This window comes from Nerophis lumbriciformis, linkage group LG23 (assembly GCF_033978685.3).
Source record: "Nerophis lumbriciformis linkage group LG23, RoL_Nlum_v2.1, whole genome shotgun sequence".
Lineage (NCBI taxonomy): Eukaryota > Metazoa > Chordata > Actinopteri > Syngnathiformes > Syngnathidae > Nerophis > Nerophis lumbriciformis.
The window spans coordinates 19,005,939-19,030,021 of NC_084570.2; the positions used below are offsets into that span (position 1 = coordinate 19,005,939).

Here is a 24,083-nt window from a genome sequence, read left to right on the forward strand (position 1 = left end):
GCATTGAGTGTGTGGATGGGGGATGTGTGTTGTTTGAGAACAAAAGAAAGAAAGAAAGATCCATGTCAGCTGATGGCAATGGCGCCGATCATTACCAAAGCAACTCACCGAGCGCGAGTGGCGAAGGCCTCTAAACTGATTGGAGCGTTTTAGGGATGCCGCCCTACTACCTGCCTCCTGAGAAGACGACAAAGTGTTGTTTTTTTTGGCCTCCACAAAAATCTAAAGCCTCAAGCATACATAGAGCAGCCTGTTAATTAATGTCAACATGCCCTCCAGTCGGCTTCTCTTAGCAGCTTCTGTCAAAAGTGAACAAAAGTTCATTTTAAAGGGATTGCCATGTCAAAGTTGATTTATCATTTAGATCCTGCGAAAAAAGGGGGGGAAATGTTATTATTTCTTTGGGAGACCTATTCATGCAGCAGGTCTGCTCTGCAGAATGCTTCCCTGCGGAAAATATTCACACCAGTGGGAACAATTTGATTGTTCAGCAAGAAACACACCATTTGGTATTCATTGGTTCTGTGAGTCGTGTCAAACGTACCCTGGCGGCGTCATACTTGGCTGCCCTCTCATTGTTGGCCTTTTCCGCCTTTTCAGCCAGCTTCTTTTGCATCTGAGGACCCCGCCCGAAGAAGATGTAGTTGACGAATGCGTACTCCAGGAGGGCGAGGAAGACCATGACAAAGCAGCCCATCAAGTACATGTCGATGGCCTTCACGTACGGGATCTTGGGCAGCGTCTCTCTCAGGTGAGTGTTGATGGTGGTCATGGTCAGCACCGTGGTGATCCCTGGCGAGGGAATAAAGACGATTTTTATAACAGTTAAGAACTTTATTTATCCCACAAGAGGAAATGTAAGGGCGTGGATTGCAAACAAATTGAACTAAGTACATCAATTATATAAAAAAAACGAAATAGGAACTGGAAAGGGTTAGTTTAAAAAGTTGCATTTTTGTCTAGCAATGCACTGAAAGTTAAAGGCCTACTGAAACCCACTACTACCGACCACGCGGTCTGATAGTTTATACATCAATGATGAAATCTTAACATTGCAACACATGCCAATACGGCCGGGTTAGCTTACTAAAGTGCAATTTTAAATTTCGCGCGAAATATCCTGCTGAAAACGTCTCGGTATGATGACGTCTGCGCGTGACGTCGCGGATTGTAGAGGACATTTTGGGACAGCATGGTGGCCAGCTATTAAGTCGTCTGTTTTCATCGCAAAATCCCGCAGTATTCTGGACATCTGTGTTGGTGAATCTTTTGCAATTTGTTCAATGAACAATGGAGACAGCAAAGAAGAAAGCTGTAGGTGGGAAGCGGTGTATTGCGGCCGACTGCAGGAACACAAACACGGCCGGTGTTTCATTGTTTACATTCCCGGAAGATGACAGTCAAGCTTTACCATTGGCTTGTGGAGAACTGGGACAACAGAGACTCTTACCAGGAGGACTTTGAGTTGGATGCGCAGACGCGGTACCGTGAGTACGCATGCAGCTGCGGCTTCCAAACATTTGATCGCTTGCCCGTACGTGCGTGCCGCTATGTGCATGTCACGTACGTAACTTTGGGGACTTTGGGGAAATATATGTATGAACTTTGGGGAGGTGAACGGTACTTTGGGCTGTGGGATTGAGTGTGTTGTGCAGGTGTTTGAGTTGTATTGGCAGGTTATATGGACGGGAGGGGGAAGGTGTATGTTATGCGGGATTAATTTGTGGCATATTAAATATAAGCCTGGTTGTGTTGTGGCTAATAGAGTATATATATGTCTTGTGTTTATTTACTGTTTTAGTCATTCCCAGCTGAATATCAGGTCCCACCCGCCTCTCACAGCATCTTCCCTATCTGAATCGCTCCCACTGCCCTCTAGTCCTTCACTCTCACTTTCCTCGTCCACGAATCTTTCATCCTCGCTCAAATTAATGGGGAAATCGTCGCTTTCTCGGTCCGAATCGCTCTCGCTGCTGGTGGCCATGATTGTAAACAATGTGCAGATGTGAGGAGCTCCACAACCTGTGACGTCACGCTACTCGTCTGCTACTTCCGTTACAGGCAAGGCTTTTTTATCAGCGACCAAAAGTTGCAAACTTTATCGTCGATGTTCTCTACTAAATCCTTTCAGCAAAAATATGGCAATATCGCGAAATGATCAAGTATGACACATAGAATGGACCTGCTATCCCGGTTTAAATAAGAAAATCGCATTTCAGTAGGTCTTTAATTTCATGAATATTACTGGATAGTTTGATTTCAAATGTGTAAATTATAAAAAATAAAAAAAATACACGAATAAGTTTAGAGGAGTATCCAAATCCGAAAAATAAATACCGTTCATATCAGTTAGTGGTTGGAGTGTCCGCTCTGAGATCGGTAGGTTGTGAGTTCAAACCCCGGCCGAGTCATACCAAAGACTATAAAAATGGGACCCATTACCTCCCTGCTTGGTACTCAGCATCAAGGGTTGGAATTGGGGGTTAAACCACCAAAAATTATTCTGAGGCGTGGCCCCCGCTGCTGCCCACTGCTCCCCTCACCTCCCAGGGGGTGATCATGGGTGATGGGTCAAATGTAGAGAATAATTTCACCACACCTAGTGTGTGCGTGACAATCATTGGTACTTTAACTTTAATGACTGGAGTCTCTACACACAAAGGAACACAGATAGGCGGGGACAAGTCCAAGAAAACATTTATATATAAAAACTATCCATCGAGAAAGTCATCTACAGTCAATACAGGTGATCCGTATCGGCCGATATAACTCATTGATGATTGATATTAGCAGCATAAAACCCGGATTGGAGCATCCCTATTCATGCTATTTTAGAGCCTTTCCCTGAGGGTTTGCGATGCTATTTTACATACATGAGCACATGTTTACCAGTCGGCGAGTGCGTAATCTCAGCTTCATTGAAATTCAAAGGTCCTCCTTTAAAACCTGCATCCGGCCCGTTGGTCATTTGTAGAAACAACTCATTAGAATAATCTCCTTCCCTCCAGCTCTTGGTAACCTTAACCCAGTGTTTTTCAACCACTGTGCCGTGAGATATTGTCTGGTGTGTCGTGGGAAATTATGCAACTTCACCTACTTGGTCCAAAAAATATATTTTTGCAAATCAATAATTATAATCTGCAAATAATGTACTGTGGTTTAGTGTCTGTGCTGTGTAGAACTCGGCAGGGTAACCACGTAATACTCCATGTCAGTAGGTGGCAGCAGGTAGTTGGAATGTGTCGGGCATACTTGCCAACTTTGAGACCTTCGAATTCGGGAGATTGGGGGGGGGGTGAGGTGTGTGGGGGGCGGGGTTGAGGTGGGTGGGGTTGGGGGTTTGGGGGGGCGGGGGGGGGTTGTATATTGTAGCCCGGGAGAGTTAGGGATGCAAGGGATTCTGGGTATTTGTTCTGTTGTGTTTATGTTGTGTTACTCTGCGGATGTTCTCCCGAAATGTGTTCGTCATTCTTGTTTGGTGTGGGTTCACAGTGTGGCACATATTTGTAACAGTGTTTAAGTTGTTTATACGGCCACCCTCAGTGTGACCTGTGTGGCTATTGATCAAGTATGTCTTGCAGTCACTTTCGTGTGTGTGCAGAAGCCGCATTCAACATGTGACTGGGCCGGCACGCTGTTTGTATGGTGAAAAAGAGGACGCGTCGACAGGTTGTAGAGGACGCTAAAGGCAGTGCCATCACGGCACGCCCTTAATATTGTTGTCCGGGTGAAAATCGGGAGAAATTCGGGAGAATGGTTTCCCCGGGAGATTTTCGGGAGGGGCACTGAATTTCGGGAGTCTCCCGGAAAAATCGTGAGGGTTGGCAAGTATGGTGTCGGGTGAGACGAGGACGGTTTGTTGTGATCCCAATATGCAGACCACAGCGGGAGGCAGTGTGCAGGTAAGAAGGGATGTAATGCTTAAACCAAAAATTAACAAAAGGGAAAGGAAAAGGAAAAGCGAAAGTAAAACCGAACTGGCTACAAAGAAACAAAATGCTGGACGACAGCAAAAACTTACGGCCTCCACAGAGTACATCCGTACATGACAGGACAATCAACAATGTCCACGCAAAGAAGGATAGCAACAACTTAAATAGTCTTGCTTGCTAACACAAACCAAGTGCGGGGGAATAGCGCTCAAAGGAAGGCGTGACACCAACACCAACAAAACAGGAAGGGCCACCAAAATAACAGCGCAAGACAAGAACTAAAGCACTACACACAGGAAAACACAAACAAACTCAAAATAAGGCACGACGACTTGGTGGAGTTGAATTTTTTTAACGTTTTCTGCTGCTGGTGTGCCTCCGTATTTCTTAATGAAAAACACTGCCTTAACAAATAAGGGTACCCATTTTTTTCCCGCTCCATTGTTGCTAACACACGATCAACACGAGGGGGAATTGAATCGCCGGCAGATGCGTGTCAAAGTGATTCATAAAGCCACGCAATTATACGCTGACCTCTTGCCTGGCACACTCCGTCTCCTTTCATTAGAGGTAAACACAGTCGATGCGTCGGCGGCGCCCGCGGCCGACAAATGGAGCCCGTCGGCCATCCGGGACGACGCTCGGGGAGTGCGCCGTAAAGCACGGTGACGAGACAGGGAGCAGTCAGCGGGCTGGGACGAGCGACAACTAAGGTCAATCTCGCCCTAAATGTGATTCATCGGCGCATTTGCAAGGCCGGGCTAAGAGAGCGCGTGCACAAGATGGCGAAGCTGTTATTTTTCTTCTTCTTTTTATAGGTGTTCTCTCAGTGCCGCCATTACTCTCCGCGCCCTCCTCCTCCTCCTTCGGACAATTTAATCAAGAGGCCGTGCGCGCGCCCATGGGCCTGCCTCCTCTTTCATCACGCCATTACAGTCTCTCTCTCGGGAGAAATATACTTTCTCTCTTTTTCTGTCTCTCTCCATTGTTTTACCCTCCAACTCTATCACCCTTTTCTCCCTTTTTTTCTCTCCACTCCACATAGGGCTGGGCGATATGGCCTTTTATTAATATCTCGATATTTTTAGGCCATGTGACGATACATGATATATATCTCGATATTTTGCCTTAGCCTTGAATTAACCCTTGATGCATATAATCACAGCAGTATGATGATTCTATGTGTCTACATTAAAACATTCTTCTTCATACTGCATTAATATATGCTCATTTTAAACTTTCATGCAGAGAGGGAAATCAAATTAAGTCGATTTACCAAAACTGTATTTATTAAACAGTTATTAAGCAGTGGCACAAACATTCATGTCATTTCAAAAAAGAAAGTGCAAGATTGTCGTTTTAGTATTGTAGTATTTTAGTATTATAGTATTGTCGTATTAGTGCACTTTTGTGCATGATGTCACTAAGTTGACATATCAAAACAACTCTAAATTAAAGTGCCGTTTTTGTACAGAACGCCACTACAATAGTTTAAAACAAATAAAGTGCACTTTTGTGCATGATGTCACAAGATATTTCAATAACTGTCAAATAAAAATGAGCTGCATAATAGGAAATCCAATGTACAAACCCCGTTTCCATATGAGTTGGGAAATTGTGTTAGATGTAAATATAAACGGAATACAATGATTTGCAAATCATTTTGAACCCATATTCAGTTGAATATGCTACAAAGACAACATATTTGATGTTCAAACTGATAAACTTTTTTTTTTTTTGCAAATAATCATTAACTTTAGAATTTGATGCCAGCAACACGTGACAAAGAAGTTGGGAAAGGTGGCAATAAATACTGATAAAGTTGAGGAATGCTCATCAAACACTTATTTGGAACATCCCACAGGTGTGCAGGCTAATTGGGAACAGGTGGGTGCCATGATTGGGTATAAAAACAGCTTCCCAAAAAATGCTCAGTCTTTCACAAGAAAGGATGGGGCGAGGTACACCCCTTTGTCCACAACTGCGTGAGCAAATAGTCAAACAGTTTAAGGACAATGTTTCTCAAAGTGTAATTGCAAGAAATTTAGGGATTTCAACATCTACGGTCCATAATATCATCAAAATGTTCAGAGAATCTGGAGAAATCACTCCACGTAAGCGGCATGGCTGGAAACCAACATTGAATGACCGTGACCTTCGATCTTTCAGACGGCACTGTATCAAAAACCGACATCAATCTCTAAAGGATATCACCACATGGGCTCAGGAACACTTCAGAAAACCACTGTCACTAAATACATTTGGTCGCTACATCTGTAAGTGCAAGTTAAAGCTCTACTATGCAAAGCGAAAGCCATTTATCAACAACATCCAGAAACGCCGCCGGCTTCTCTGGGCCCGAGATCATCTAAGATGGACTGATGCAAAGTGGAAAAGTGTTCTGTGGTCTGACGAGTCCACATTTCAAATTGTTTTTGGAAATATTCGACATCGTGTCATCTGGACCAAAGGGGAAGCGAACCATCCAGACTGTTATCGACGTAAAGTTCAAAAGCCAGCATGTGTGATGGTATGGGGGTGCATTAGTGCCCAAGGCATGGATAACTTACACATCTGTGAAGGCACCATTAATGCTGAAAGGTACATACAGGTTTTGGAACAACATATGCTGCCATCTAAGCGCCGTCTTTTTCATGGACGCCCCTGCTTATTTCAGCAAGACAATGCCGAGCCACATTCAGCACGTGTTACAACAGGGTGGCTTCGTAAAAAAAGAGTGCGGGTACTTTCCTGGTCCGCCTGCAGTCCAGACCTGTCTCCCATCGAAAATGTGTGGCGCATTATGAAGCGTAAAATATGACAGCGGAGACCCCGGACCGTTGAACGACTGAAGCTCTACATAAAACAAGAATGGGAAAGAATTCCACTTTCAAAGCTTAAACAATTAGTGTCCTCAGTTCCCAATCGTTTATTGAGTGTTGTTAAAAGAAAAGGTGATGTAACACAATGGTGAACATGCCCTTTCCCAACTACTTTGGCACGTGTTGCAGCCATGAAATTCTAACTTAATTATTTGCAAAAAAAAATAAAGTTTGAGTTTGAACATCAAATATCTTGTCTTTGTAGTGCATTCAATTGAATATGGGTTGAAAAGGATTTGCAAATCATTGTATTCCGTTTATATTTACATCCAACACAATTTCCCAACTCATATGGAAACGGGGTTTGTATGTCCTTCGCTATGTGGTAGGTTACTGCGGACGTTATCTCCTTTTGTTGTTGACTATTTGTTTCATGCGGTGTTGATGTGGAAATGGAAGACCCCAGGCTCAATTGGGTCAGTGCTGGTTGCTTCGGCATTTTGTTGGGTGTGGCACCGGCCGAGATGTTGACACGCGGAGTTTCAAGCACTCTTCATTCTCCAGCGCGTGACTTTTCAAATGATGCTACAAATTAGTAGTGCTGCTACTTTTTGTAGCAACGCTTTTGTTGCATACTTGACATATTACGGTTGTCTGTTCAACATCTTCCCGCTTGAAGCCAAACCACCGCCAGACGATGGACCCTGTGCTGTTTTTCTTGGGAATTAATTATTCCTCCTTTTGCTACCAGATTGGTACCTTCTTTCTCTCGTATTACCACTCGCACCGCTCCACTTGCACCACAGCTAACGTTACCCATGCCGCTACCTCTCTGCTCGGCAAAGGCGTATGACGTAGCACGCGCGACAGTATGTGACGTATGTAAGAAGGTGCGCTTGTTTTATGTCTCTGTGAGAAGGAGAGACAAGAAAGAGTGAGAAAAGCCTGTAGTGTAATGCCCGCAGCTAAAAGCAACTGCGTGAGAACATATACTCGAATACTCACGAAATAGTCATTTTCTACATTGCATGGAGACAATCCCGCGATATATCGAGTATATTCGATATATCGCCCAGCCCTAACTCCACATCTCGCCATAGGCGCCGATCCCGTGGGCGCTTTGGGGCCCGAGCACCCACGGAGAATGCCGAGCACCCACGTGGGATTGATGGCAACTTTCAATCTTTAAGATAATTTGAAAAAAATCTAACTTGTTGTTGTTAATTTTTGTGGTGTGTTTTGTCGGTTTTACATAATAATGAAGTCACAAATCATATAGTCTACAGTTGTGTTGTAACAATACCAATATTTTGGTACCAGTACTAAAATTATTTTGGTACTTTTCTAAATAAAGGGGACCACAAAAAAATTGCATTATTGGCTTTATTTTAACAAAAAAAATCTTAAGGTACATTAAACATATGTTTATTTTTGCAGTTAAGTCCTTAAATAAAATAGTGAACATACAAGACAACTTGTCTTTTAGTAGTAAGTAAACAAACAAAGGCTCCTAATTAATCTGCTGACATATGCAGTAGCATATTGTGTCATTTATCATTCTATTATTTTGTCAACATTATTAAGGACAAGTGGTAGAAAGTTAAATATTAATCTACTTGTTCATTTACTGTTAATATCTGCTTACTTTCTCTTTTAACATGTTCTATCTACACTTCTGTTGTTTGATGTTTTACACTAGTTTTGGATGATACCAAAAATTTGGGTATCCATCCGATACCAAGTCGTTCTGGGATCATACATTGGTCATATTCAAAGTCCTCATGTGTCCAGGGACATATTTCCTGAGTTTATAAACATAATATACATGTTTAAAAAACCAAAGAAGATGTTGTGATGCCAAAAAATATCGACGTAATCATAGTAGTATCAACTAGATACGTGACTGTACTTGGTATCATTACAGTGGATGTTAGGTGTAGATCCACCAATAGCGTTTGTTTACATTTTGATGCCGGTGAGCTACGGTGTGTAGTGAAGCATGTTTAGCTATTCCTCGTCCTGCAGGGATAATACTTGTAAGAAACTTACTTTATTTGTCGCCATGGAGACCAGGATTAGTGATTTAGAAGTAGCTAAAACGCTGCTGACGGCGGATGGACGTTAGTTGCTAGCTAGCTAGCCATGTTTTAAAGCACCTCTTCCTGAGGGCGTTTCAGTGTTATAACTTCACCTTCATCGTTAGTTTTTAAGACAAAATGCGTCCGTTCTCCCTTTTCTGTCTACACACTGTGTCTGCTTGTAAGTACTCTGTGATTGTGCGCTGCCGAACATGCTCCTCTGCTCATAAACCAGCAATGTTACAACGTGACTTCAACGCGGGGGAGCTGTGGACCGGTACTTTTCAGAGACGGTATTTTTTTAGTATCGCGGTACTATACTAATTCCGGTATACCGTACAACCCTAGTCTACAGTTAACAAAGACCTAACCAAGATTTCATTGTGCCCGATAATGAAATAATGACACAATCATCTTGACTTTGAACACACTGCACACGAGCGAATGAAGGGCATAATTAGTCAACAGCCATACATGTCACACTAAAGGGTAGCAGTATGAACAAGGCCAACACTGTCATAAACATGTGCCATATAGTGAAACCACACTAAACAACAACAACAAACACATTTTGGAAGAATATTTGCACAGCAACACAACATAAACACTACGGAACAAATTCCCAGAATTCCCTGCAGCACCAACTCTTCCGGGACGCTACAATATAAACAAACGCCATTGATGGATCTACACCTAACATCCACTGTGATGATACCACGGACAATGCTGAGCACCCACGTGAGATTGATGGCAACTTTCAATCTTTAAGATAATTTTCGAAAAATCGAACTTGTTAATTTTGTGGCGTGTTTGGTCCGTTTTATATAATAATAAAGTCACAAATCATATAGTCTACAGTTATCAAAGCCTAACCAAGATTTCATTGTTCCTGATAATGAAATAATGACACAATCATCTTGACTTTGACCACGCTGCACATGAGCAAATTAAGTGCATTCATGTCACACTAAGGGTGGCAGTCTGAACAATGCTAACACTGTCATAAATATGTGCCATATAGTGAAACCACAAACACATTTTGGAAGAATATTTGCTCCGCAACACAACATAAACACTACAGAACAAATTCCCAGTATTCCCTGCAGCACCAACTCTTCCGGGACGTTACAATTTAAACAAACGCCATTGGTGGATCTACACCTAACATCCACTGTAATGATACCACGTACAATAATGTATCTAGTCGATACTACTATGGTTACATCGATATTTTTTAACATCACAAAATGGTCTTTCGTTTTTAAAAAATGTATATTATGTTTATAAAGTCAGGAAATATGTCCCTGGACACATGAGGACTTTGAATATGACCGATGTATGATCCTGTAACGACTTGGTATCGGATTGATACCCAAATGTGTGGTATCATCCAAAACTAATGTAAAGTATCAAACAACAGAAGAATAAATGATTAATACATTTAAACAGAAGGGTAGATAGAACATGTTGAAAGAGAAAATAAGCAGATATTAACAGTAAATGAACAAGTACATTAATAATTCATTTTCTACCAGTTGTCCTTAATACTTTTGAGAAAATAATAGAATGATAAATGACACAATATGTTACTGCATATGTCAGCAGACTACTTAGGAGTCTTTGTTTGTTTACTTACTACTAAAGGACAAGTAGTCTTGTATGTTCACTATTTTATTTAAGGACTTAACTGCAATAAGAAACATATGTTTAATGTACCCTAAGATTTTTTTTGTTAAAATAAAGCCAATAATGACTTTTTTGTGGTACCCTTTATTTAGAAAAGTACCAAAATACTTTTGGTATCGGAACAACATTAATACACACACACACACCGAGCACCCACTGGCAGAAATGTAGATCGGCGCCTGTGCATCTCGCCATCACCTTTTTCCTTCTCCCCGAGTCGTACTGTCTACGGCTGAAAAGAAAGGCACCCGGCAATCAAATTTCCCTCTAATCACGAGTGGCTGTGGGCCATTAGCGGCTGAGCTCAACGTTATCAAAAACAAGACGGTATCTCGCCAAGGATGCGGTAAAATGTGTCAAATTGCACCGGGTGTTAATTGGGCGACACCAGCAGCCTCGCAGACACGTTTTAAGGAGCACGTTCAAAGGAACCCAAGGGACCATCTAAGATGCGGGAAAAGGGGGTACGTGCCTTGCATTACGCTAAAAGCTGCGGCTAATGCCAACACCTTAACGTGATTATGAAGTGAGGGCTGGACTGCAGGAGATGGATTTTAACTCTATTACACTGTCGGGCGGGTCAATTGTAGCTTTGCAAAGCCTCAGAGTTGCTTTGTAGAATCATATTCTCTCTTGAACCAATTCAGTTCAGTTACCCTGGCCTTACTGGCATGTATGCACACACACACACACACACACACACACACACACACACACACGACTTATGTGATAGCTGCTGAAAGCTGCTAATGATCCGTCAGAAGCGCCGAGTAGAGCCTACGGATATTGCAGTCATAGCAAGACCGCACGTTTTCAGAAAGAGAAAAAAACACACACAGGCGCTGATTAAACTAATGAGCTCGTTGTGCATGCTCGTCGGGATTTTTTTGTTCTACATTACATTGCCTTGAGGTCTGCTTTACATGTAACGGTGGTGCTTTGGTCAAAATGTTGCTTTTACGACCGTCTTCAATATTTGGCCACCTGCCTCGACTCCCATATGAACTCACTGGAACTAACTCCTGAAAAACAACCCCACACTATAATTCCTCTTCCACCAAATTTCACACTCGGCACAATGCAGTCGGAAATGTAGCATTCTCCTGGCAACCTCCAAACTCGGACTCGTCCATCAGAATGCCAGATGGAAAAGAATCCAGTAGGGACGTGCTTTACACCACTGCATCCCACGCTTTGCATTGGACTTGGTGATGTATGGCTGCTCGGCCATGGAAACCCATCCCATGAAGCTCTCTGCGTACTGTACGTGGGCTAATTGGAAGGTCACATGAAGTTTGGAGCTCTGCAGCGACTGACTGTGCAGAAAGTCGGCGACCTCTTTGCACTATGCGCTTCAGCATCCGCTCTGTCAGTGTACGTGACCTACCACTTGTTGGCTGAGTTGCTGTTGTTCCCAAACTCTTCACTTTTCTTATAATAAAGTTAACTTTGGAATATTTATGAGCGAGGAAATTTCACGACTGGATTTGTTGCACAGGTGGCATCCTATGACAGTTTCACGCTGGAAATCACTGAGAGCGGCCCATTCTTTCACAAATGTTTGTAGAAACAGTCTCCATGCCTAAGTGCTTGATTTTATACACCTGATGTGATTAGGACACCTGATTCTCATCATTTGAATGGGTGGCCAAACACTTTTGGCAATATAGTGTACTTTTCAATTGACCAAGTCGAGGGGATCTACCTCATTCATATGTATAATTTATATTTATTTATTTATGAAAGAGACGTTTTTGTTAAATTAAAGTTGTTTAATGATAACACAAGCATGTTTAACACATATAGATTAATTTATTTCATAAAGACAAGAATATAAGTTGGTGTTTTACCTGATTCTGATCACTTGCATTGATTGGAATCAGACAGTAGTGATGATAACGTCCACATTTTCAAATGGAGGAGAAAAAAGTCCTCTTTTCTGTCCAATACCACATGAAAGTGGTTGCTTTTTGGCATCTTATTTGTCCAGCTTCCATACTCCTTTTTCTACACTTTACGAGAAATACATAGGCGGCAAACTCCGTAGCTTGCTAGCTTGTGCGTGCCAGCTTTCTGAGACTCTTATTGTGTTAGCGCAGGCAGGATGAAGCAGCACTTTTATTGTGAAGACCGGAACTGTGCAGTTGATCTTTAGAGTTTTTAAAGGCATGTACGGCGAGAGTCTGTTGAAATAAAAAGTGTTTCTCGCCTTTCTGTCGGTCATTTTTTCTTAATAATGAGCTGGCAGCAGCCAGCATCTCACAATGTCAATCAAGTGACAAAAGTGACGTCTTGGTGAAGATTGATGATCGCCAATTTTTAGGTGTATTTTTTTAATGCCTGGTTGGCGATCAACTGACACACCCTCCACCATCGACGTAATGGGCACGCTTTCTGACCGTCTCGTCAGAATGCGTTGTCTTTTTTACGTGGCAAAGTCCTCCTCCAGGCCAAGTCCCCTTTGACTGCATCTTCTAGCGCTTTGATATAAAGTCAGACAGATTAGGGATGTAACTCTTTTACCAAAATGATCATGCTTGTCATTATTATCGCGGTATTGTTGAATGTGCTCGTAACAAAAAGTGTGTCAAAAATCAAATTCAAATCGACTTTTTTAATAGATTTTTTTTATCTTTCCTGTGCAGCCACTCAGACAAATCATATAGTTGATGTAGATGTTCATATCTGCTGTACAGATTTACTTTAGAAAAGAGAAGTCTTTTGTTGCCTTATTTCCTATGTGTCAAAGTCAAGGCCCGCGGGCCAGATCCGGCCCCGCAAATGAATTATCAATGGACCCCTGGGATGATATTTGATTAGAATAGAATAGAATAGAAAGTACTTTATTGATCCCTGGGGGAAATTCAGCACCACAGTTCGCTCACAATAAACAATAAAGACTTAGGTATTCACATATCAAGGAGAGTAAAAAAACAAAGATATGGAATAGCGTACACTCGAATTGTCCCCTCACTTTCCTTCCGGTGCAAAAACAGCAGGTGGAACAACAGCAGTGCAAATAGCATTATACATGTGAATAATATAAATAAGGCTATGGAATCGAATAGAATTGTCCTATCACTCTTCTTCTGGTGCAAAAAGACAGCAGTGCAAGTAGCATTTTTTACATGTGATTAGTATTAGAACCCACAAGCCAAAGCCGCCTGCTGCTGTTTTGCACGCACCAATGGCAATTTTCAAAATGGGGACCCCATCAAGTCATAAAATTGGGGTCCCACAGTGCATTTTTGGGGTCCAACTTTTTAGTAAGCGTTTTGAAAACAAATGATAAATGTATGCATTGTCCTGTTATATCTCACATTCAGTATTGTGTTTTGGAAAAAGGTTGTCATAAACGTACTTAATTCATTAAAAAGAATTATACAAAAGAAAACAAATTTTGGTAACACTTTAGTATGGGGAACATATTCACCATTAAAGGCCTACTGAAACCCACTACTACCGACCACGCAGTCTGATAGTTTATACATCAATGATGAAATCTTAACATTGCAACACATGCCAATACGGCCGGGTTAGCTTACTAAAGTGCAATTTTAAATTTTGCGCGAAATATCCTGCTGAAAACGTCTCGGTATGATGACGTCAGCGCGTGACGTCACGGATTGTAGAGGACATTTTGGGACAGCATGGTGGCCAGCTATTAAGTCGTCTGTTTTCATCGCAAAATTCAACAGTATTCTGGACATCTGTGTTGGTGAATCTTTTGCAATTTGTTCAATGAAAAATGGAGACAGCAAAGAAGAAAGCTGTAGGTGGGAAGCGGTGGATTGCGGCAGGTGTTGTGCTGGATAACGCACCCCCGCCGTAGAATGCACCCCTTGACTGTTTTGCCGGATAACACAGCCGGTGTTTCATTGTTTACATTCCCGAAAGATGACAGTCAAGCTTTACCATTGGCCTGTGGAGAACTGGGACAACAGAGACTCTTACCAGGAGGACTTTGAGTTAGATGTGCAGACACGGTACCGTGAGTCGTGAGTACGCATGCAGCTGCGGCTTCCAAACATTTGATCGCTTGCCCGTACGTGCGTGCCGCTATGTGCATGTCACGTACGTAACTTTGGGGACTTTGGGGAAATATATGTGCTGTATGAACTTTGGGGAGGTGAACAGTACTTTGGGCTGTGGGATTGAGTGTGTTGTGCAGGTGTATAAGCCTGGTTGTGTTGTGGCTAATAGAGTATATATATATATCTTGTGTTTATTTACTGTTTTAGTCATTCCCAGCTGAATATCAGGTCCCACCCGCCTCTCACAGCATCTTTCCTATGTGAATCGCTCCCACTGCCCTCTAGTCCTTCACTCTCACTTTCCTCATCCACAAATCTTTCATCCTCGCTCAAATTAATGTGGAAATCGTCGCTTTCTCGGTCCGAATCGCTCTCGCTGCTGGTGGCCATGATTGTAAACAATGTGCAGATGTGAGGAGCTCCACAACCTGTGACGTCACGCTACTCGTCTGCTACTTCCGGTACAGGCAAGGCTTTTTTATCAGCGACCAAAAGCTGCAAACTTCATCGTCGATGTTCTCTACTAAATCCTTTCAGCAAAAATATGGCAATATTGCGAAATGATCAAGTATGACACATAGAATGGACCTGCTATCCCCGTTTAAATAAGAAAATCGCATTTCAGTTTGCCTTTAATTAGTTGCTTATTAACATGCAAATTAGTAACATATTGGCTCTTAAATAGTCATTATTAAGTACTTATTAATGCTTTATTCTGCATGGCCTTATTATACAACCGGTAAGCCATTAACTAAGAGTCTTCCCTCAATAACCTCAGAATTATTGCTTATTAGTAACCCTAACCCTAACCCTTATATGTTCGCCTAGTGTCCAAATAACTCAGAATTAAGTCTTTGTTACTTTAATAAGCAACTAATTAATGGTGAATGTGTTCCCCATACTAAAGTGTTAACAAATTTGTATGCATATGTAAATGTATTCAGTTATAAACATTCATTCACTTTCTTCTTTCCTTCAAGGATCTAAACTTTACCGCTGCCGGAATTTTTTACTATATTTTTATTAGGGATGTCCGATAATGGCTTTTTGCCGATATCCGATATTCCGATATTGTCCAACTCTTTAATTACCGATACCGATATCAACCGATACCGATATATGCAGTCGTGGAATTAACACATTATTATGCCTAATTTGGACAACCAGGTATGGTGAAGATAAGGTACTCTTAAAAAAAATAAAAAAATAAAATAAATTAAAAACATTTTCTTGAATAAAAAAGAAAGTAAAACAATATAAAAACAGTTACATTTAAACTAGTAATTAATGAAAATTAGTATAATTAACTGTTAAAGGTTAGTACTATTCGTGGACCAGCAGCACACACAATCATGTGTGCTTACGGACTGTATCCCTTGCAGACTGTATTGATATATATTGACATATAATGTAGGAACCAGAATATTAAAAACAGAAAGAAACAACCCTTTTGTGTAAATGGGGGAGGAACGTTTTTTGGGTTGGTGCACTAATTGTAAGTGTATCTTATGTTTTTTATGTTGATTTAATTTGAAAAAATAAATAAATAAAATAAAAAAACAATACCGATAATAAAAAAAACAATACCGATAATTTCCGATATTACATTTTAACGCATTTATCGGACATCTCTAATTTTTATTGTAATATTTTCAGAATGTGTTTGTTCTATTTTTGGCCAAAGTAAGACAAAGAAAACAATCAGAAGTTGTCTTTATTTTTTTGTTTTAATACCATGATTTTAATAGTCCGACCCGAAAGTGCAGATTTTCCTCCATGCGGCCCCTGAGCTAAAATGAGTTTGACACCCCTGCCTTATTGGTATTTGACTTTATTAAATGTTTGGGTAGAATTTTCCTAAAAAAAAAAAAAACAGTTTTCTTTTTAGTATTATAAAAAAAAATAATCTTCAGCGCTGTTTGTCTATTTTAAGGAGGAATGGAGTTAATCATAGAACTACATAATAAGCGTAATTGTTAGAGATGGAACAAGGTAATGGAACAAAACACACTTCCAAGCAGCAATATGATGTGTGAGGTCATTACCTTGTCGTCATCTATAGGCGCAAAGATGACATAAGGGGCACAAACAGCAGTCAAACTGGTAGAGCGAGATTAAAAGTGCCTGCAGGTTGCAACTAATGGAGCACAAAGTCTATGGTGAAAAGGGTCATAACAACTCAGGAATGATCGTGTGGTCTTGGTACATATATTCCGTGAATTGTTATTTTAAACATATTTATCGCAAACTACTCCCTAGTGTGCGCTGCGCGGAATGAGCACTCTTACGCAGCAGTTAAAATGAACAAAGAAAAGAACGGAACACACCTCCTTTAGCAAAAAAACATAAACATACAAAAAAAGTTGAAGCATTTCAATAAAACGAAACATTGTGACATATTACCTAAGTATAAAACAAACACCAGTCTGTCCTTAATGTACATAAACCAGTGCAGGCTTTTTTTGTGATCGTCGCAGCTTAAAATGTCTGAATTCGCCACACCTTTTTCAGAAAGTTGCGGAAAAAGTTGCAATGGTTTAAAGCTTATTTTTTGTCAATAACACTGAATCATCTTGGGAACATATGAATTTGTTAGCAATGTTTTAAGTGCTCCTTGTAACCTTAACCTAAAAAAGCAGAGGATTAAAGAAAACTTGTTTTATACCACACAGACTTCATAATAGACACTAGATGGCAGTGAAAGCACATAATAAGAGCTAATTGTCAAATATGTGTACTATTTTATTAATTCATTATAACTAAACAGTAATAATTAATTATAATTACAGAAATAAGGCTTACGTCTTGATGTCTGCTCGTCGTTCACAAATTGCAGACATTCTCCGTGTATGTTTTACACGTTACAAGTTACAACACGTTCACCCCCGCATCTTGAAGCATTTGTGAGCTGTAGCGCACATTTTTCTTGGAAATTGAGAGACAATGTGAGATTATCATCACACTTCAACATCTCTAACATGTAAATGCTGCCTCTTTGCTAGGTCAGCATTGCTGCTTGTTGTCACTTCTTCTGCAGCCGAGTAGTCGCAAGAATGATCTCTGGGATCACTACCGCCCTCTACCACCAGGAGGCGGGATTACAGCGAGCCTTACACAGTGCGTCTTCGCAGCAGTTTTATGATTGCTCAGCACAAGAAATACGTTACACACATACAGTTGTTGACAAAATACACTGTACATTATATACCTCAGCTAACTAAACTATGGAAATGTATAATATAATTCATATAGCAATACGGTCTCACTGCACAGCAGGCCAGCAGTTAGCCGAGTCATTGCGCAATCCATGGTGATGCTCAACTCAGTGACGTGCCTCAACTGGCTGCTGATCACCGCAAGTCTCTTCTCAGTATTTGAACGGCAAATGTGAAAATTCAGCGATTTTGAATAAAAATAATCTAAAACTATAACTTTATAGTATAATCACTGGATACATATAACAATTTAATTTTTTTTTTTCTTTTTACATTTTTTTTCTTTCCATGATGGCCTCCCGTGACTGCACGTCACTGATATATATATATATATATATATATATATATATATATATATATATATATATATATATATATATATATATATATATATATATATATATATATATATATATATATATATATATACATACGATAAATGCCCTGTACTGGTCCCAGTCAGCCATAGGCTAAACATTGGCATCATGCAAATTTACTCTACTAAGACATGAAACTGCTTCCTCAGTTCCTACATTAAAATGTTGATGTGTATATCAATGGCAGTTTTCCCCACTCAGAATCTAAGTATCAAGCTGGCCTAATCAATAATTCACGAAAACGAGCAAGATTAATAGTTGGGGCCCTGCGTGGCAGCTTATTGTATTCCTGCCTTCAAATGACCACAAACCAGCTGACATACAATGAATCTGGCACTTGGGGGGACTCTCAGGGGGGGGCTGGGCCCTCTGGGTAATTTGTCTGTTGGCAATTCAGCCTTGTCAAAGAGCACGTCGTTCTTGCTTTGACAGGCCCGTGAAGGGTGTGCAGAGGTTCTTGAAAGATCAATTCATGTAGCATCCATATTAATTGAATAATTACTCGTGTTACGGGCCTCACGTATATTTTCCCGCCGCCTGCTTCATTCTGCGCCATGAATCATAAAAAGACACTGAATGTATCCAAAAATTCCCAACTCACGCAAAATCCACCAATCATTGTGCATTGTTAAAATGTTTAACCCAAACATTTGTCATTTCATATTGATATGGGTCCAAAAAAACAAGTAACGGACTTTATCTGCTTGCATTTAAACCCTCCAATATTGCAACCTAAAACAGCACGTTTCAAAATAAACAAGTATCAAATAGGTATAGTTGCATACATTATTACTTACACATTCAAAGTCTCCAACACAGAAGTATATTGGAAAGCCCTCAGGAACAAACGTGTCCGCAGTGTTTGGAAAATTACATTTTAAAGTAATCAATTATAGTTACTCGTTTTGTTGCCAAAAAGAAAGTAATTTAATTACTAAAGGAATACATGTAATTAAATACTAGGGGAAGTAATTATTGCATTACTTTAAAATTTAAACTTCAAATATCTGACATACTCCTTGTGATCACGGCGCGGCTAAAAGTAGTCCCTCTGTGTTAGCACTTATAATAACAATATCGCTAATTAACATTAATTAATATTCATGTCATGAGATGTAAATGGGGTATTCTTGGCACTTTTTGGATGTTAGAAGGATTTATGGGCGGAATAGTGTACTCCCATTTGTTGCATTGTTAGCCACTTCCTACTTGCCGTATTTTACGAGTTAGAATGCATAAAAAAAGAAAAGTCAAAAGTTTGCATACACTTGTAAAGAACATAATGTCTTGGCTGTCTTGAGTTTCCAATCATTTCTAGAACTCTTATTTTGTTGTGATAAGAGTGATTGGAGCACATACTTGTTGGTCACAAAAAACATTCATGAAATTTGGTTCTTTTATGAATTTATTATGGGTCTACTGAAAATGTGACCAAATCTGCTGGGTCAAAAGTATACATACAGCAATGTTAATATTTGGTTACATGTCCCTTGGCAAGTTTCACTGCAATAAGGCACTTTTGGTAGCCATCCACAAGCTTCTGGTGGAATTTTTGACCACTCCTCTTGACAAAATTGGTGCAGTTCAGCTAAATGTGTTGGTTTTCTGACATGGACTTGTTTCTTCAGCATTGTCCACACGTGTAAGTCAGGACTTTGGGAAGGCCATTCTAAAACCTTAATTCTAGCCTGATTTAGCCATTCCTTTACCACTTTTGATGTGTGTTTGGGGTCATTGTCCTGTTGGAACACCCAACTGCGCCCAAGACCCAATCTCCGGGCTGATGACTTTAGGTTGTCCTGAAGAATTTGGACGTAATCCTCCTTTTCATTGTCCCATTTACTCTCTGTAAAGCACCAGTTCCATTGGCAGCAAAGCAGGCCCAGAGCATAATACTACCACCACCATGCTTGACGGTAGGGATGGTGTTCCTGGGATTAAAGGCCTCACCTTTTCTCCTCCAAACATATTGCTAGGTATTGTGGCCAAACAGCTCAATTTTTGTTTCATCTGCCCACAGAACTTTCCTCCAGAAGGTCTTATCTTTGTCCATGTGATCAGCAGCAAACCTTAGACGAGTCTTAAGGTGTCGCTTCCGGAGCAAGGGCTTCCTTCTTGCACGGTAGCCTCTCAGTCCATGGCGATGCAAAACACGCTTGACTGTGGACACTGACACCTGTGTTCCAGCAGCTTCCATTTCATTGCAGACCTGCTTTTTGGTGGTTCTCGGTTGACTCTTGATCATCCTGACCAAATTTCTCTCCGCAGCAGGTGATAGCTCGTTCTTTCTGATCGTGGCAATGACAAAACTGTGCCATGCACTCTATACTTACGAACAATTGTCTGCACAGTTGCTCTTGGGACCTTAAGCTGCTATGAAATGGCTCCAAGTGACTTTCCTGACTTGTTCAAGTCAATGATTAGTTTTTTTCAGATCTGTGCTGAGTTCCTTTGACTTTCTTATTGTCACATTTGTAACCGAGTCTAATGACTGCATCACATGAGCCCTGTTTAAATGGGCTCAGAGAAGTCAACAGGTGTCGTCAATCATAATCACTCAGAAATTAAGAGGCCATGAAGCTATTTTGATTTGATTGCAGATTTGGTCACATTTTCAGTAGACCCATAATAAATTCATAACAAACTTCATGAATGTTTTTTGTGACCAACAAGTATGTGCTCCAGTCACTCATCAAAAACAAATAAGAGTTGTAGAAATTATTGGAAACTCAAGACAGCCACGACATTAAGTTCTTTACAAGTGTGTGTAAACTTTTGACCACGACTGTGTATATTCTGGTCTTGCTTGGGGATTGTGAATGATAGGCAAAATTACAAAAAAAATGTAATTCCAATTCAAGGTAACAAGTTACCTAATCAACATGTTGAATTTAGACATGTACGGACAACCTAATCTTATTTTGTAGCTCTTGAACCTCTTCTATTTCGGCAACCTATTTCCAAACTGTCCCCGAGAACATCCTCTGGTCCAATGACAGTCGGAGGGTGGAGCTTTTTGCAGGGCATTACGGCGGGTGGCAACAGACGCTGTGGTTGCAACTACCTCCTGACCTCATCTGAGCGAGCCATAGAGCGACATAACAGCCAGCGCTTCTCACCTAGAGCCACCCTGGCTGCCGAGGCGTCGTAGTTTATCCAAAAGGAGACCCAGGAGAGGATGGTAATCAGGATGGATGGCATGTACGTCTGTAGGATGAAGTAGCCGATGTTCCTTTTCAGCTTAAAGCTCAGAGAGAGCCGAGGGTAGGCACCTGTGAGGAATGGAAAGAGGGAAACAAAACATTGACATCATTAAATCATGCAGAGACCCTTAAGTTTGGCTGAGTTGCCATGGTAACAAGCATCATATTCACATTGACATAATACTCCAGATGGCGCTTTTAAAAAAGCTATTTTTTAGTCTCTCAAATTGTTTTGAAACATTGTAAATTCAGGACTATAAGCCACTACCTTTTTCCTACGCTTTGAACCATGCGGCTTATAAAAACAGCGCGGCTAACTGATGGAGTTTTCTTTGCTGGCGTCCATAATGCAATAGTATAAAAAAAAATAAAAAATTAAACAAGCAAACACACAGCTAAGATGTGTTATTGTATGGGTTGTTCAGTATTCAAGCCGTCCATAGCGTTTCTACTCGTATGGATTCTCCATTCATCACTCCAAGTAACGTTTGTAAGTTTTACAATATAACAAAAACTGTTTATACTTACTAAAGCGTCCCATGTGTGATGTCTGTACGAGTGTTTTCATGCTTATTTGTACGTGCTATCATAATGTAATGAAGCACCATTAGCATTAGCTAATATGCTAACACGTTTACGAGTGTCTGTGTTAGTATTATTAACTTACAATGCCATTGTTTTAGTATTGGTTCAGTTTCACAAATTCCTCAGTAAATTCACTAAGACGTCACCGGGGAGTTATTGAGTCTGTTTAGCTGATTATCCATGACTTCCGTTTTGTTTGATCAGCCGTTTTACCGCCAAGTTACAGGCATCGTTTGGAAACAATTAAGGTATGTAATATAACATTCACAAGAATGTTTCTGTGTAAACAACTCATTTCACAACGTATATACAGTCGTGGTCAAAAGTTTACATACACTTGTAAAGAACATAATGTCATGGCTGTCTTGAGTTTCCAATCATTTCTACAACTCTTATTTTTTTGTGATAGAGTGATTGGAGCACATGCTTGTTGATCACGAAAAACAATCATGAAGTTTGGTTCTTTTATGAATTTATTATGGGTCTACTGAAAATGTGAGCAAATCTGCTGGGTCAGAAGTATACATACAGCAATGTTAATATTTGGTTACATGTCCCTTGGCAAGTTTCACTGCAATAAGGCGCTTTTGGTAGCCATCCACAAGCCTCTGGCAAGCTTCTGGTTTAATTCTTGACCACTCCTCTTGACAAAATTGGTGCAGTTCAGCCAAATTTGTTGATTTTCTGACATGGACTTGTTTCTTCAGCATTGTCCACATGTTTAAGTCATGTCTTAAACTTATATTCCTGGGTATTTTGGAAACAAAAATTGAGCTGTTTGGCCACAATACCCAGCAATATGTTTGGAGGAGAAAAGGTTTGATTGATTGATTGATTGAGACTTTTATTAGTAGGTTGCACAGTGAAGTACATATTCCGTACAAATGACCACTAAATGGTAACACCCGAATAAGTTTTTCAACTTGTTTAAGTCTGGGTCCACTTAAATTGATTCATGATACAGATATATACTGTCATCATAATACAGTCATCACACAAGATAATAATCAGAGTATATACATTGAATTATTTACATTATTTACAATCCGGGGTGTTGGATGTGGAGGGGGGGGGGGGGGGGTTAGGTTTGGTTGTTATCAACACTTCAGTCATCAACAATTGCATCGTCAGAGAAATGGACATTGAAACAGTGTAGGACTGACTTGGTAGGATATGTACAGCAAGTAGTGGACATAGAGAGAGAGAGAGAGAGAGAGAGAGAGAGAGAGAGAGAGAGATCAGAAAGCATAAGAAAAAGTATCTACATTTGATTATTTACATTTGATTATTAACAATCCGGGTGTTAGTTTAGGGTTGAAGTTGCCTGGAGGTGTACTTTTAGTGCGATTTTGAAGGAGGATAGAGATGCCCTTTCTTTTACACCTGTTGGAAGTGCATTCCATATTGATGTGGCATAGAAAGAGAATGAGATAAGACCTTTGTTAGGTGAGGCCTTTAATCCCATGATAACCATTCCTACCATCAAGCATGGTGGTGGTAGTATTACGCTCTAGGCCTGTTTTGCTGCCAATGGAACTAGTGCTTTACATAGAGTAAATGGGACAATGAAAAAGGAGGATTACCTCCAATTTCTTCAGGACAACCTAAAATCATCAGCCTGGAGTTTTTCAACAGGACAATGACCCCAAACACATGTCAAAAGTGGTAAAGGAATGGCTAAATCAGGCTAGAATTAAAGTTTTAGAATGGCCTTCCCAAAGTCCTGACTTAAACGTGTGGACAATGCTGAAGAAACAAGTCCATGTCAGAAAACCAACAAATTTAGCTGAACTGCATTTTGTCAAGAGGAGTGGTCAAATATTCAACCAAAAGCTTGCCAGAAGCTTGTGGATGGCTACCAAAAGCGCCTTATTGCAGTGAAACTTGCCAAGGGACATATAACCAAATATTAACATTGCTGTATGTAAACTTTTGACCACGACTGTATCTGCGGCTTATAGTCTGGTGCGGCTAATAAATGGAAAAACAACGTTTTTTTCCCCTAAAATCTTGTGGGTGCGGCTTATATACTGGTACGCTGTATAGTCGGGAAAATAGGGTAATTAAAATGAAGTTTCTCACGATTTAGTAAATGAACTACTTATTGGTTGTTCTTCGTATTGGATGAGAATACTCAAAACATGTATGGAT

The 24,083-nt window shown here is 40.5% G+C and overlaps 1 protein-coding gene across 4 annotated transcripts in view; it reads right to left on the reverse strand.

The window, feature by feature from the left end:
* Positions 1–24,083, reverse strand: part of LOC133622357 (gamma-aminobutyric acid receptor subunit beta-3-like) — a 235,090-nt gene that overhangs the window by 23,960 nt on the left and 187,047 nt on the right. For 2 of the 4 annotated variants that reach the window (XM_061984997.2, XM_061984999.2), the window contains 3 exons: positions 21,264–21,416; positions 545–792; positions 109–177 (listed from right to left, as the gene is read on the reverse strand). In XM_061984997.2, coding sequence (XP_061840981.1) covers positions 109–177; positions 545–792; positions 21,264–21,416 — 470 coding nt within the window. The remainder of the gene's footprint in view (positions 1–108; positions 178–544; positions 793–21,263; positions 21,417–24,083) is intronic. The other 2 variants (XM_061984998.2, XM_061985000.2) reach the window with 1 other exon arrangement.